Genomic DNA, 12,704 nt, shown 5'->3' on the forward strand with positions numbered 1-12,704 from the left:
TGTTTCTATCCCCATCCTACATATTCATAACTAACTTGAGAGCTAAAATTGTTTATTTTACTGCTCTTAAGAATTTAAGAATTTATATTTTGCAGTTGAGTATCCAGAATTTATTGCCATACACTACTGATATTCCAGCTCTTTATTTTGTTATTTATTTCCCACAAAATCCAAATCCAAACTAAAAAAAATCCTAAACAATTTGTGTAAGGAAATATAGCAATGTGGGCAATCTGGTCTTTGGCACAGGCACTAAACTCATCGTTTCCAGTAAGTACTTTGAAAGACTGTTTTCGTACATTTTGTAATGGCAAAGCTGGGGAGTGAAGCTTGATAGCTATTTCTTTAAAATACCTGGGGAGGCTTGCACTAGGTGATGTTGTTATCAGTGATAATGTCTGCAGCCACTGGCAGCAAGACCTGAACACTGTCTGTGTGCTGAGCACTCTCGGCTCCCCATGACTTGAAGGGGACCCAAGGAGCTCTCAGTATCCGATGTGATTACTGCATTTTGTGGGATCATCCAAGCAAGGAGAATTAAAATCTCAGCTTAAACTTGCTGCTCTAGAACAAGAACAGCCAGATTTTATCTTAAGACGTATCTGCAAGTTATACATACTTGGTTATATGTTATTTTAAAAGACCTACACCTACTCAAATCTGTCTTAGGGAAGTGTTCAACAAAGTAAACACCAAAAATTTTGTAAAGCATAACTAAAAAAAAGAAAGAAAAAAAAAAAAGTCGAGTGGAAGGACTTCAATAAGTTTACAGATCAGCCTAAGAATACATCAAAATCTAGAGAGTTGTGTGTTTTCATCCTTTTTTCCCCTAAACATACTTACAATTTATGTATGTATATATATTCACACAGAAACATACATATATTCATGAATAGAGGCAAAACATATATTGTTCAGTCCTCCTTTGTCACCCATTTACCTGTGTGTGCATATGAGACTCTCACATGCACACTTTTACAGTTAGTTATTCAAGCAGTGTGTTTCCTCAGTACTGTGATATAATTTCGGTGTTTCATTTAAGCCAGGTGCCTAGGGTCTTTTTATGGTAAATGGAAAGGCAGTGGCTATTCTAGAGGTGGAAAATATTGTGTATTAATACAAGTGTCTAAAACGGTCATAATGAAATAGGAAATGGGAGCATCTCTCTCTGTCTCTCTATTTAGATATACATAAAATTCATATATATAAAATATCAAACTAGCCAATTAAGACCACAAAATTATGCAGGGTACTTTTCTAAGCTTTGAAAATCTAAAAAAATATCTAAGACAGTCATGAAGCTTTGCAGAGCACAATGTCACTTAAACAAGAGCTACATCATGGTCTTCTGAATATATACAACTCTGGAACAAATAAATCGTTTTGAAAAAGAATTTAATCTTGTATTCCTGGAAGGTCTGATGAATAGAGATACAATTAACTCCTAAATCAACAAGTGCCATAAAATTGTTAGAAAGTTTATTTCTGGGTACAACAGAAAACTTGGTCCACATTTTCATTTCAATGACAGCTGTCCAAAATGAGGGAAATCCATAATGTGTTATCATTTTGAGGGCAGGCAGTCTTATGCTTTAGTCATCTTTGTTTTTAAAAACTAAATATGAAATACTCTAAGATTGTTATAGAATAGATAGATCATTTAAAGAAAAGTAGAAGCATTTTGACAGAGGTAGAAGTTTATATTAATGTGTTTTCTCACAGGGCGTGAAAACTGCACCACTCAGACAGATCACTCTGTAAACTGTGTATCCCACTGTTGAAAGCCAGTACAAAGATGTACTCAAGAATCTAGTGGGAGAGAGTGGTTTAAGGAGATGAACAATAAATCTGTTCACTGCCTTTAAAAAAATAAATAGCCATACCTTCAATACAACAAAAGTGAAGTTTGAAAACTGCATCTAGTTTTCACTTGCAGTTAAGCATAGACAAAAATGATCACCCATGAGGTCTGCCTATACGTGTATGGCAGAAGTTTGCATGTGTAACAAAAGCAGTCTTAATTTGCTATCCACTTTGATGATATCAAAAAGACTTCTTTGTATAGACAAAATGGGGCTGATTTGGACTTCTAACAACATAAGTTTTATTCCAGAGAGACAGGTGAAATGGAGATTAGCTACATTTAGTTTGTGGAAATGGCTCGCTTTTCATTTAAGATATATTCAGCTATGTTTGTACTAAACAAGTTTTACAAAGCACATCACCTACGAGAAGCCTGGTACAGGTAGATACACTATTTGCATATAGAAATCTTATTTGGATATTGCATGTTCTTCTGCTTTTGTTTAGTTTAATTTTGTGCATTTTTTTCTTCTTTTTCAGTCGTGTTAATTCAAACATTTACACAAACCTAGTATTAGAGGAACAACAACAGCCCCCCTAGATCCAAACCATTTTGTGATTTAATTTTCCTGCTTTTTTTTTTTTATAAAAATAAAACATAAATGAAACACGTAATGAAACATAAATGAATCACGTAGAACTTCTAAATAAAAGACAAAATTTATTGCCACATGCTACTGACAGAATTTATTGTCACACACTATTGATACTCCTCTGTTTTGTTATTTCTTTCCCTCCAAATACAAATCCAGACAAAGTAAATTCTAAACCGGAGAACTCTGAAATCCTGCAGACGAAGCATAAAGATCAACTTCTGTATGTTTGTCTTATTGAGAATTTCTACCCAGAAGTTATTCGGGTGCAATGGGTTGATGAAGCAAATAAGGAGGTAACAAAAAATGTCATAAAAGGAGACGTCTGGAAATCTACAAATGATAAATACTCAGTCAGCACCTGGTTAACTTTACCAGGGAATACGACAAACAAGAACTATTATTGCAAATATGACCATGAAAGTCAAGAGAATTTTAAACTCCCCATTCAAGGTATATACTACTTTTTTTTATTATTTATTTTTCATTCTACATATTATTATGTCTTTTTGATTATTTATTTATTTTTATCGTTTGAATACAATTAGAGAAATAATGATGTATGATGTATATCCTTATTGCTGAAAGCTTCTGTGTTCCTAGGCACAACAATACTTAAAACACACCAGTAAAAACTACCAAAGCCCTCCCAGGAAAAGAAACCCAGTCTGTACTGTGAAGGTCCCTTTGTAACAGGAAAAGAGCAGTTCTTTAATGTCACCAGGTGTTAGTTAGAATTGCTCAAAAGGGTCTACACTGAGCCAGGTCAGTTACTTGACAGTACACAGAATTTCTTCAAAACAGCAGGTTCAGACTGCAGCTATCTGCTATGCAGGGTTTGCAGGCATAAATCCCTCTGACATTAATCACAGCTATAATAAATTAGGGAGTTAAAAATAAGGTTGATAGGCTTTTAAAACAATGTTTAAATATATTACTTTTTCATGGTCTGGTGGCAGTAAAGGTAATAGCTTAAGAATAATGTAAGAAAAAAAAAGACCGCATATAATTGTTAAAAGACTGATTGTGAAAAAGACTGTAAAATTTTAAAGAAAAGAAACAACCTATGATAAATTGTTTAAACCTGTGTTTAAATCAAGATAATAACTTTAGGACAAATGCTTATTCTAGTTAGGTGAATCTTTGCTAAGTACCTACCCTTTTCTAAGTACCTACCTCTGTTCAATTTACTATAAATGAGTACAGCTCCACCCCATGAGAACACAGCCATAAATATTACATTTCAACCTTCCAAATGTATTCTGACAAAAATATGTACTAAGATTATTTTGACAGAGGTATGTGCTTAAGCATATGTCTCAATGAATATAAGTACCATAACCAAGAACAAACACAAAATTGCTGCTTTAAGCACAATATACATGTATTTTATTTTACAGAACAATCCATGGCCAAAATAGCAAATTCCAAAGAGGAAACATCAAATCATACTCTCTTCAAGACTTTTTTCAGTGTTGAGCAACAAATAAAATAATTGAGGTCTCTTCTGATCTGAATTATTCTGTGCTTCTGCTAATACTAAGTTCTGGGAAGAGACTCCAGCTACTTCAGTGACAATCAGGTGGTCAAACCGGTTTGGAAATAGTAGTTTGGAAATAAAAATGGTGCTGCCAACAGCCTTATGGACACATTCACTAAAGGGCACAGGCAAAGCTCCTAGTTAAGGCAACAAACACTTACTACTACACAAATATTTCCTGCCTTCAGTTCTCTCTGAAAATGAATCCTACTGGTGAACACCTGCTCTTCAGACAGATCTTGAATATCCTACTTTTTTTTTAATACTAACTTCACACTTCACTGTTTACATTAGCTCTTCTTTTCCCCATTTCTCTGTTAATGTTTATTAAACTCAAAGAAAAGCCTAGTTTGGACATTTAAACTCTTTCCATTAGATTCTTCAGAGACTCCTTCTCAGGAAGAGTACTGCAGCACATATTCTGGAAACAGCACCGTTTTTTACAAAGGTAATGAGAATTAATTAAATGGGGAAAGAAATGTGAGAGTTGCATATTGCTGTGTGCGCTCCTGAAAATTATATTTCTAAATAGTCTGCAGGAAATATCCAAAGTTCTGGGGCTTGCAATTTAGAAAGGCTTCTGTGCTACACTGCATTAACACATTGTGGGATATAAAAAGGTGCTCTAGGTCTTTGGGCTTTGTTAGCCCGATGCAGATGTTGTTTGCACTACAGTACTAGATCATTAGCCTGCATTAAGGGCCACTGCTTTAAATACCTGGTGCAGTTAAATGCTGAGTGCTTCACCTGACGCTCCTTCAGACTAGCAACTGCACAGCACTTGGGACAAAGTAATTTTCTTTTAGCTTGAATGGGGATTTAGGAAATATTGTTTAAAAAAACAAAAACAAAAACAAACAAAAAAAAAAAACAAACAAACAAACAAAAAAAAACAACAACAACAACAACAAAAAAAACAGATGTAAAAGAATTTAAGCAAAAGCTGTGCTACCAGTGGTGAAAGAGCTAGAGTCTTTCTTGCTCTGCAGGTTCTTGCACTGCAGGTAACAATAACATGGCAGTATTGTGAGATGGTCTAGTGCGCAGAAACCCTCTCCATCTAGAAGTTACGAGCAGTACAGACCCGCTCAGAGGACAGTCAGACATCGTATTTGTTTACATGCTGTCCACCACAATCCTTGTAAACACACCACACGGCCTTGTTTTTTCCTGTCTTTTAGGAGGTTGTACGATACTGATGTTCAACAAGATTTTTCTGTCTTATGTTTGTTACAGATTACTTGATGTACAAGGCAGCACATCTAGTATACCTCATCCTTTTTCTGAAAAGCTCCATGTACTATGTCATCGTACTCTTCTTCATATACAGAATGAGGACTCCAGCTAAGCTCCCAGGAAAGAAAACATAAATGTTGGTGTTGGAAAGGTTTACAAAATCATCTTCAATTTGCTTTGCTATTTACTTGTTCACATAGGCTCCCCTGCCCTCAGTGCTAAACACACCCAAAAAAAAAAAAAAAAAAAAAAAAAAGTCCAAAGAGAACTTACTGGCATTAGCGTACAGGGCTTGCTGCGGTTTACCGATAGTGTTTTCCTATCAGCCTGTTTTTTCTCACTTTTTCTGAGTAATGAACTGAGAGGGAGGTGGTCAATCGGAGTAAGGCTACATAGCTTGTGTTTTAATAGAAATTGTGTATTGCAAGATGAAGAAGGTTCTAATACTAAAAGTGGTTTTGGATGCATAAGTTTAGAGCATATAAACATATAAAGCAGAGGTGCATTTTAAGATTGCTTTTAAGGCTTAATTAGGAGCATTTCAGTGCTGTAAACTCATAGATTCATTTTTGCATTCAATGCAAAATAGGTTCATAGGTTCAATGCAAAATAGGTCATAGGTTCATTTTTGCATTCAATGATTTATTGCAACCTATATGTATCCACCAAATCAAGACCGGAATATTCTGTAATGATACGTGCTTTAAGAGAATCAATTAAACGTGATTTTAAAAAGCAAGCATAGTATTTTGTAAGAGTTAGATGAGTAAAAAAGCAATTCGAAGTTGCACATCTACAGAAATTTAAGAAATTCACCAGGCCACAGGGCAGTACTGTAACACAAAATGAGAACCTGCACACCATATTTTTAAAGATGCAAAATGATTGCAATGATCATTTTGTTTAGAGAAACCTTTTCAGATTGAGCAAAACCTTAAATCTGATTCTTCAGTGGAGAAACTGTTTTCACAGTAGAGGAAAAATTCTCAGATGTTGGACTTCAAACTCTTCATCTCCAAGTTGTGCAAATTAGTCTCTTTCACAATCCCGTGGAAAAATTTGAAGTAGAATCGTTGGGGTAAAGTGCTTGTTCATTTTGGGGCTAACCATTTCCACAAGTTTGGAGATGAATGCCTGTACCGAATCTGTAATGATGAGAGCAATAAAAGCTTTTCTTCAGATGTATTCTTGAGACCTATGTTTGTTTTATGGCCTATAGTAAGGTGTTTCGAAAACTTGATTCTCCATCCTCATATGAATTCCTCAGGGAATGAAGGATCCTTAAAACCATCCATTTTTTGCTCTTTCAGATTATTAAATGGGAAAACTGTTTTACACGGAATAATAAAAGCTGACCCATTAAATATTTGCAATTGAACAGCTAAGCTGGGAGGAAACATCATGCTGTTACAACAGGTCCATTTTCTACAGCTCATGCCAGTGCAAGAAGAGGAAAACCTAAAAGAGACAGTTCTCACAATCAGAGAAAGCTATTTTACAAAGAACATATTGAAACCAATGCAGCTACTTAAGACCTTCAGTGTTACAGTCTTCAATTTGAAGAAAGTTTGGAAGTCTAAACTTTAGCCAAACTCTCCTTGAGAACTAGTTGATATCCTATGTTATTATTTGTTAAGGCTTGACTTTAATACAAGGGTGAGACAATAGCTGTAAAAGTATTTTGGTGAATGCAGTTACTGTAGATTTCAGTAGCATTGTTAATATCACTGTCACGGCCTCCCACTCTACTATCCCTGCTAGTCCATCAGGCTAGGCAAACACTTGATTGCTTTAATGAACCAAGATTACTTTTAATAAAATGATCCCCAGATCCCCTTGTCCCACCTCATATGCAAAACTCAAAGATGCTGTCCCTGTTGAACAAGCAAACAGAGAGAAAAACAGATATTTAAGCTCTTTGCACAAGGAATGCTGAACAACGTTGAGCATAGCTCTCACCTCACAGTTTATGGGGCTTCTCAAGTGCATGGATTGAGGTTTTTTATTTGCAACTGCTCCTGAAGTGTAGTTATACATGCATATACTGTTCACACCAAGCTTTTATTCTTATTTATTTAGCCCAAATAAGAGGCTAAGCTGATGTTTTAAGCCTTGGGGTGCTGGAGGGGGTTGTTTGCAGGAAGGTTTGGTTATTTAGTGGAAAAACCCTGTAAACTGAACCAGTCACAACTGGTTCAGAGGAGGTGGGCCACGATGAGAATGGGTGATAAGCTGAGGACAGTTAGACCACAGCCGTCCTGTCTTTTACCACAGTGTACTTCTAAACCATACTGATGGAAATACAAAGTGATAAAAACCACATGCCTAAGTTATATATATAAAAAATAAAGTGAAGCTTACCACTCATTACGCATGTTGGTCTAACTGCATGCTTATGATATGTACATGTAAGAGCTACTGCTGCTGCAAAAACATGGGTGTTGCAGGAAGTCTGCAGGATATGCATTTTTATTTATCATTAGTGAATGCCAGAGTTAGATAAGTTAGTTAGATCTAAGCATAAACTTTTGCTGTCAGGACTTTATTAACACTTGAAAGACATGTCTTCTAAAATACATCTTACCACTACTGATTTTCGGTGATTTCAAGCTTCTACAGGTATGAACTTCGCAGCTGCTCTACCTCTGTGACAGAGCTACAGAATTAATAAACATGCTAGGGAAATGGTTACAGGCAATTTGGTGCTTCTAATGAAAAGACAGAATGGAATCCACTCTTGGCTCTAAACCAAAAAGGATTAATGCACAGATGAATATATTTGTGGAAAGGGATTTTCAAGGTATTCTTTATCTTGCTAGAAACATTCTGTGTCCTACATTATACAATAACTTGCATGTTTGAGAATACTGATTTCTCAGCTATCAAAATGCCCTAGAATAGGTGATATGGAAAGTAACCCACGGATTCCTCTCACATGTAGTTGTAAAGGAGAAAGATCTGCATAAGGATTATAGCAGCCCAACAGATAACTTCTGTTGATGCTTGTTACCAACACTTAGAAATTTTAAAAAGAGATCCCAATAGTAGACTATTGAATTTGAGATTCTGAAACTGCTGGGGCACCAGCACATACTCTGAAGTGCTGAGCAGATCAAAAATCTCAGAGATATTGTTTGAGGATTTGTTCCTTTGCACCTGAAGACATTGAGAGGATAAAAGATCAAATGACAATAACAAATAACTTAGTTTTATAATGATTAGCTTTTACCTACTGCATCCCAACAATCATTAAATATAATTCCAACATAAAGAAGTTTTACTTCATTATACTACCAATCTCTTAATTAGATGCACATGACAACACTTCCCACTAATTACCTATTCACTTGGAAGATCATTTCAGGTATGCATCATGAACAAATATTTTCATAACAGCTGGGAGGAAAACTAATATGCATATGTCAACAAGATACTTCTCCGTGAGGTATTAGAATATATGGGAACCATTCCCTTTACTTTTTAATTAATAATTTATCTCAGCAGTCCCTTCAGCAGGTCATCTGTAGACTCTGTTGCTGCAGTTTCCAATTCCCAACAACTTCCCCCACAGATTTTCTTTCTGTAACAGATTGAAAAAATCAGGATGAATGACAATGCAAGTCAAGGCAACAGATATTGAATATGGGGAGGCTCAAAGGAAGAAGCCATCTACTGTTCCCAAAGCGAACTAAAAGATTTCAAATCAGAACCTTCATCTTCTTGACAAGATTTAATTCCTCCCATATCTGGAGCTTTGCCACTTGTAAAGTGAACACATGGCAAGATAATCCTGAAAATAAGTCAATACCAAAATGAGGAAATAAATTTTCATATGTAACTGAAGTGTGCTACAAAAATCTTAAGACAGACCTGGTAGAATGTTGCCCATTTGTGTTCAACAGAGTGAGAAGGGGAAATACTGGCATAGTTTTGTCCATGCAGTGTTCAAGATGAGAGTATTTGTCCTAGACCTAAACTAAAAAGAAAATATCTTCCTAGCACTACTGCACTTCCATCTCCAGAGAAATTTCTTCCACCACTTCCAAAAGAAACACCAATACCCAAACAGTTCAAAGAGTTGATTCTCCCCCTATATTTAGCATTAGTGTAGTCTCACCTTGAATATTGTGTACAGTTCCGGTCTTCACAACATAAAAAGGATATTAAGGTCCTTGAAAACATCCATAGCATAGCCTCTCCTATGGAGGAGAGGCTAGGGGCACTGGGGTTGTCTAGTATGGAGAACAGAAGGCTGAAAAGACACCTCATAATCTCTTCACAACTTCCTGAGAAAAGAAAGTGGAGAGGGAGGTGCCAGTTTCTTCTCCATGATACCAATGACAGGACACATGGGAACAGTGCAAAGCTGTGCCACAGGAAGTTCAGACTGGATATAAGGAACAATTACTGTGATGGAAGTCAAACACTGGAATGGACTTCCTAGAGATGGTTGATACCCCATACCTGTCAGTGTTCAAGAGACGTTTTGATGGTGCTTTCAATAATATGCTTAAATAATTGGTTAGTCCTGAAGTCAGTCGGTTGGAATAGATGAATCACCAGAAAACAGCTGTTACACATTAAAAAAAAAAAAACAATGAAATTATTAATACACTGTGTTTCATAACACTATGCTATGGGCCCAATAATGCCAGGGGACCCCTTTAGTCTGTACATACGATTCACAGAAAGAGGACGTCAGTGGAAACTATGGTTATGAGTTCCCAACAAAGTCCAACTGTCTCCCATTCAGTGGATCCATTCTGGATCAAAGGAGTGACAAGATTCCCCAGCACAATGTTCACCTTGGTAACAATCACTTCTTAAAGCCTACACAGCTCATTTAGATACAGAACTTACTACATTAGACACACCTGCAGAAATACAAGACACATTTCTGATTATTAAAAGAATTAGAGACTCTACTATTCTACAGGGAACTGCCTGTTCCAGCACAGCTCAGGAAATGGGAATGCATATAGCACACCGTGGTTGGGTTGAAGGGAAATTTGGGCTTAAAGTGAAATTAAGAAAGTATAGTTGTCAATGGCGAGGGGTGCTGCACCACTTCTTGACAGGCTGCCCTCACCTATTCATGATGCACCATCATGAGAAATGGCTGGACTTGTTCTAAGTACTATTTCATAAACACAAGGATTGTGTCAGGTCTAGTCATTACAGTAATGCTTGTTCCCTTTACCCAGGAATGGATTAACACTCATGTGGTGAGGTGAGGAGTGCTGGGTGTGGACACCTCCTCCAGCTGTACCAGCCCAGGACTGCTGCTGCCTGCCCAGTGCCCAGGGACCCTGTGTTTCTGCCTAGGCTGAGGGACATTGCTGCTTTCCCCTCCGTGGATTTCAATGGTAGCACTGCTGAGCATGCAGGCGTGCATCAAACACAGAACAGCAAGCCAGCCAAGGGATGTGATTCATCTCCCCTACTCTGCACTGGTGTGGCCTCACCTTGAGTAGTGTGTGCACTTTTAAGCACCACTGTAAAAGAACATAAAACTGTGAGGGAACATAAAAAAGAGAGGGACAGCCTTTGTAAAAGTCATGGGGAAGGACACAGGGGGAGTGGCTGATGTCACATGGTTTAGAGAAGCACAGCTTCCAGAAAGCTCCACCTTCCTCCTTCAAAAGGGGGAGGAGGTAGAAACATCTGCCTGTGGAGGTTGCAGGGCCAAGATGTCTGCCAGGGCGTGCTGGCCACTGCAGGCGGCCTGACCCCTGTGGGCACACTTTCTGCATGGCATGCACCCAGCGCTGGGCTGCTGCCAGGGCCAACTGGCCACTCTGCCAGAGGCCCATCGTGGCCATCCTGTGCCTCTGCTGCACTCCCTGGGTGATGCCTCCACCCACAGGTCCCAGGGCAGGTTCCAGAAGTTTCCAACATGGAGCCAGGGCTGTGGCCTCGGGGCCAGTAGTGGTGGAGCCCTTCCAACTACCGCTCCCACAGTGTCTCGCCTGGGCACAGCAAGCGCAGCCCCTCCTGGCCCCGCCGGTATGTCTGCAGCTTCTCATGGCACTGGGAGCAGGATGGGCACAGATGGCCCCAGTCCCTGCAGGACATCAACCCCAAGGGCACATCATGGCTGTGAAGAGACAAGCAGGAGCCAGGGGCTGGCAACCACGCAGGCCACCAAGCCGGGCCCCACATTTGAGCCGGCAGTGGGGCCTGGCCTGGGGCCAGGCTGGTGGCAGCAGCCACAATTACTGTTTGATTAAATTACTCTTTTCCACTCTGCAAAGCATCTGCCTGCAGTTGTTCATGTGGCATCATGTGGAGGGGGCTGAACGCAGCCCAGCCCTGCTGCCTGAGCCCTCTCCACAAATTGGCTTGGGGATGTCGGCTGCAGATGGGATCAGATGGATGGGTGGGGAATGGCTGCAGGTGGTGGGCACCACTGGGGGTCTCAAGGATGGGAAGTCATTTGTGGGATGGGAAGTCATTCCTGGAGGCCCCCAGGGACAAGATGTGCCCCATCTGCCTGGGCCCACTAGCCTACGCAGCTCGCCTGGACCCCTGCAGACACTCCTGCAGAGCGTGCATCCAGTCGTGGGCCGCTCACAGAGCCACCTGCCCACACTGCCACCAGCCCATCATTGACATTGTGTGGCTGGTGCTGCACTCCCTGAGGGACGCCTCAGCCCGCCGGCCCAGGGGCAGGTTCCAGCCCAGAGCAGGGCCAGGGCTGAGGCTTCAGGGGCAGCGACAGTGGAGCCCCTCCAGCTACCGGTCCCACAGCATCTCGCCCGGGTTTAGCCCCTCCATACTCCAGCAGCATATCCGCTGCCTCTCCTGGTGCTGGGAGCAGGACAGGCGCAGATTGCCCCAATCCCCATGGGACACCAACCCCAAGGCTGTGCAGGAGGAGACGGGTGCTAATGACCATGTGTGCTGCTGGGCCAGGCCCCTCTTCTGAGCATTTTGGGGATGTGCACTGTGGATGGGAGAGGATAGACGGATGAGGAATGGCTGTGGATGGTGGGCACCTGTAGGAGTGAGGGAAGTCATTTGGGGGATGGAAGATTATCATGGGAATGGTAAACTGGGTGATGGGAGCAGCCATGAAGTGACCATGCTTTAATGGGACAAAGGCTGAGAGAAAATGTCTCCTAAAACACTGAGAGAAGAAAATGCCTGCCTGCTTGGGAACTGCCAGCCTGGGAACCATACAAAAGGGTGCAGTCCTTCAGGAATGGACTGCTCCAGCATGGGATGCTCTCCACAGGCTGCAGGGGAACTTCTGCTCCAGTGCTTGGAGCACTTCCTCCCTTCCATCTTCACTGACTGTGGTATCCGCAGGGTTGTTTCTCTCACGTTGCCTCATTCCTGTCTCTCAGATGCTGTTGCACAGCATTTTTCAGCCTTTCTTAAATACGTTATCATAGAAGTGCCACCAGTGTACACAGAAGTGCCAGCCTTGGCCAGTGGAGGAGGGTGGGTCTCTTTTGGAGCCATCTAGA

The 12,704-nt window shown here is 40.2% G+C and overlaps 1 protein-coding gene across 1 annotated transcript in view; it reads left to right on the plus strand.

Annotated features, from left to right (window-relative positions):
- TARP (TCR gamma alternate reading frame protein) overlaps positions 1–6,563 on the plus strand; it is a gene marked incomplete at its 5' end in the record, with an annotated part of 55,645 nt that extends 49,082 nt beyond the window's left edge. Inside the window, 3 exons of the mRNA XM_082752575.1 lie at positions 2,616–2,909; positions 4,373–4,444; positions 5,233–6,563. Coding sequence (XP_082608701.1) covers positions 2,616–2,909; positions 4,373–4,444; positions 5,233–5,366 — 500 coding nt within the window. The 3' untranslated portion in view covers positions 5,367–6,563. The remainder of the gene's footprint in view (positions 1–2,615; positions 2,910–4,372; positions 4,445–5,232) is intronic.
- Positions 6,564–12,704: the final 6,141 nt, after the last annotated feature.

The sequence above is a fragment of the Aythya marila genome (assembly GCF_965140915.1).
Source record: "Aythya marila genome assembly, chromosome: 2".
Classification (NCBI taxonomy): domain Eukaryota; kingdom Metazoa; phylum Chordata; class Aves; order Anseriformes; family Anatidae; genus Aythya; species Aythya marila.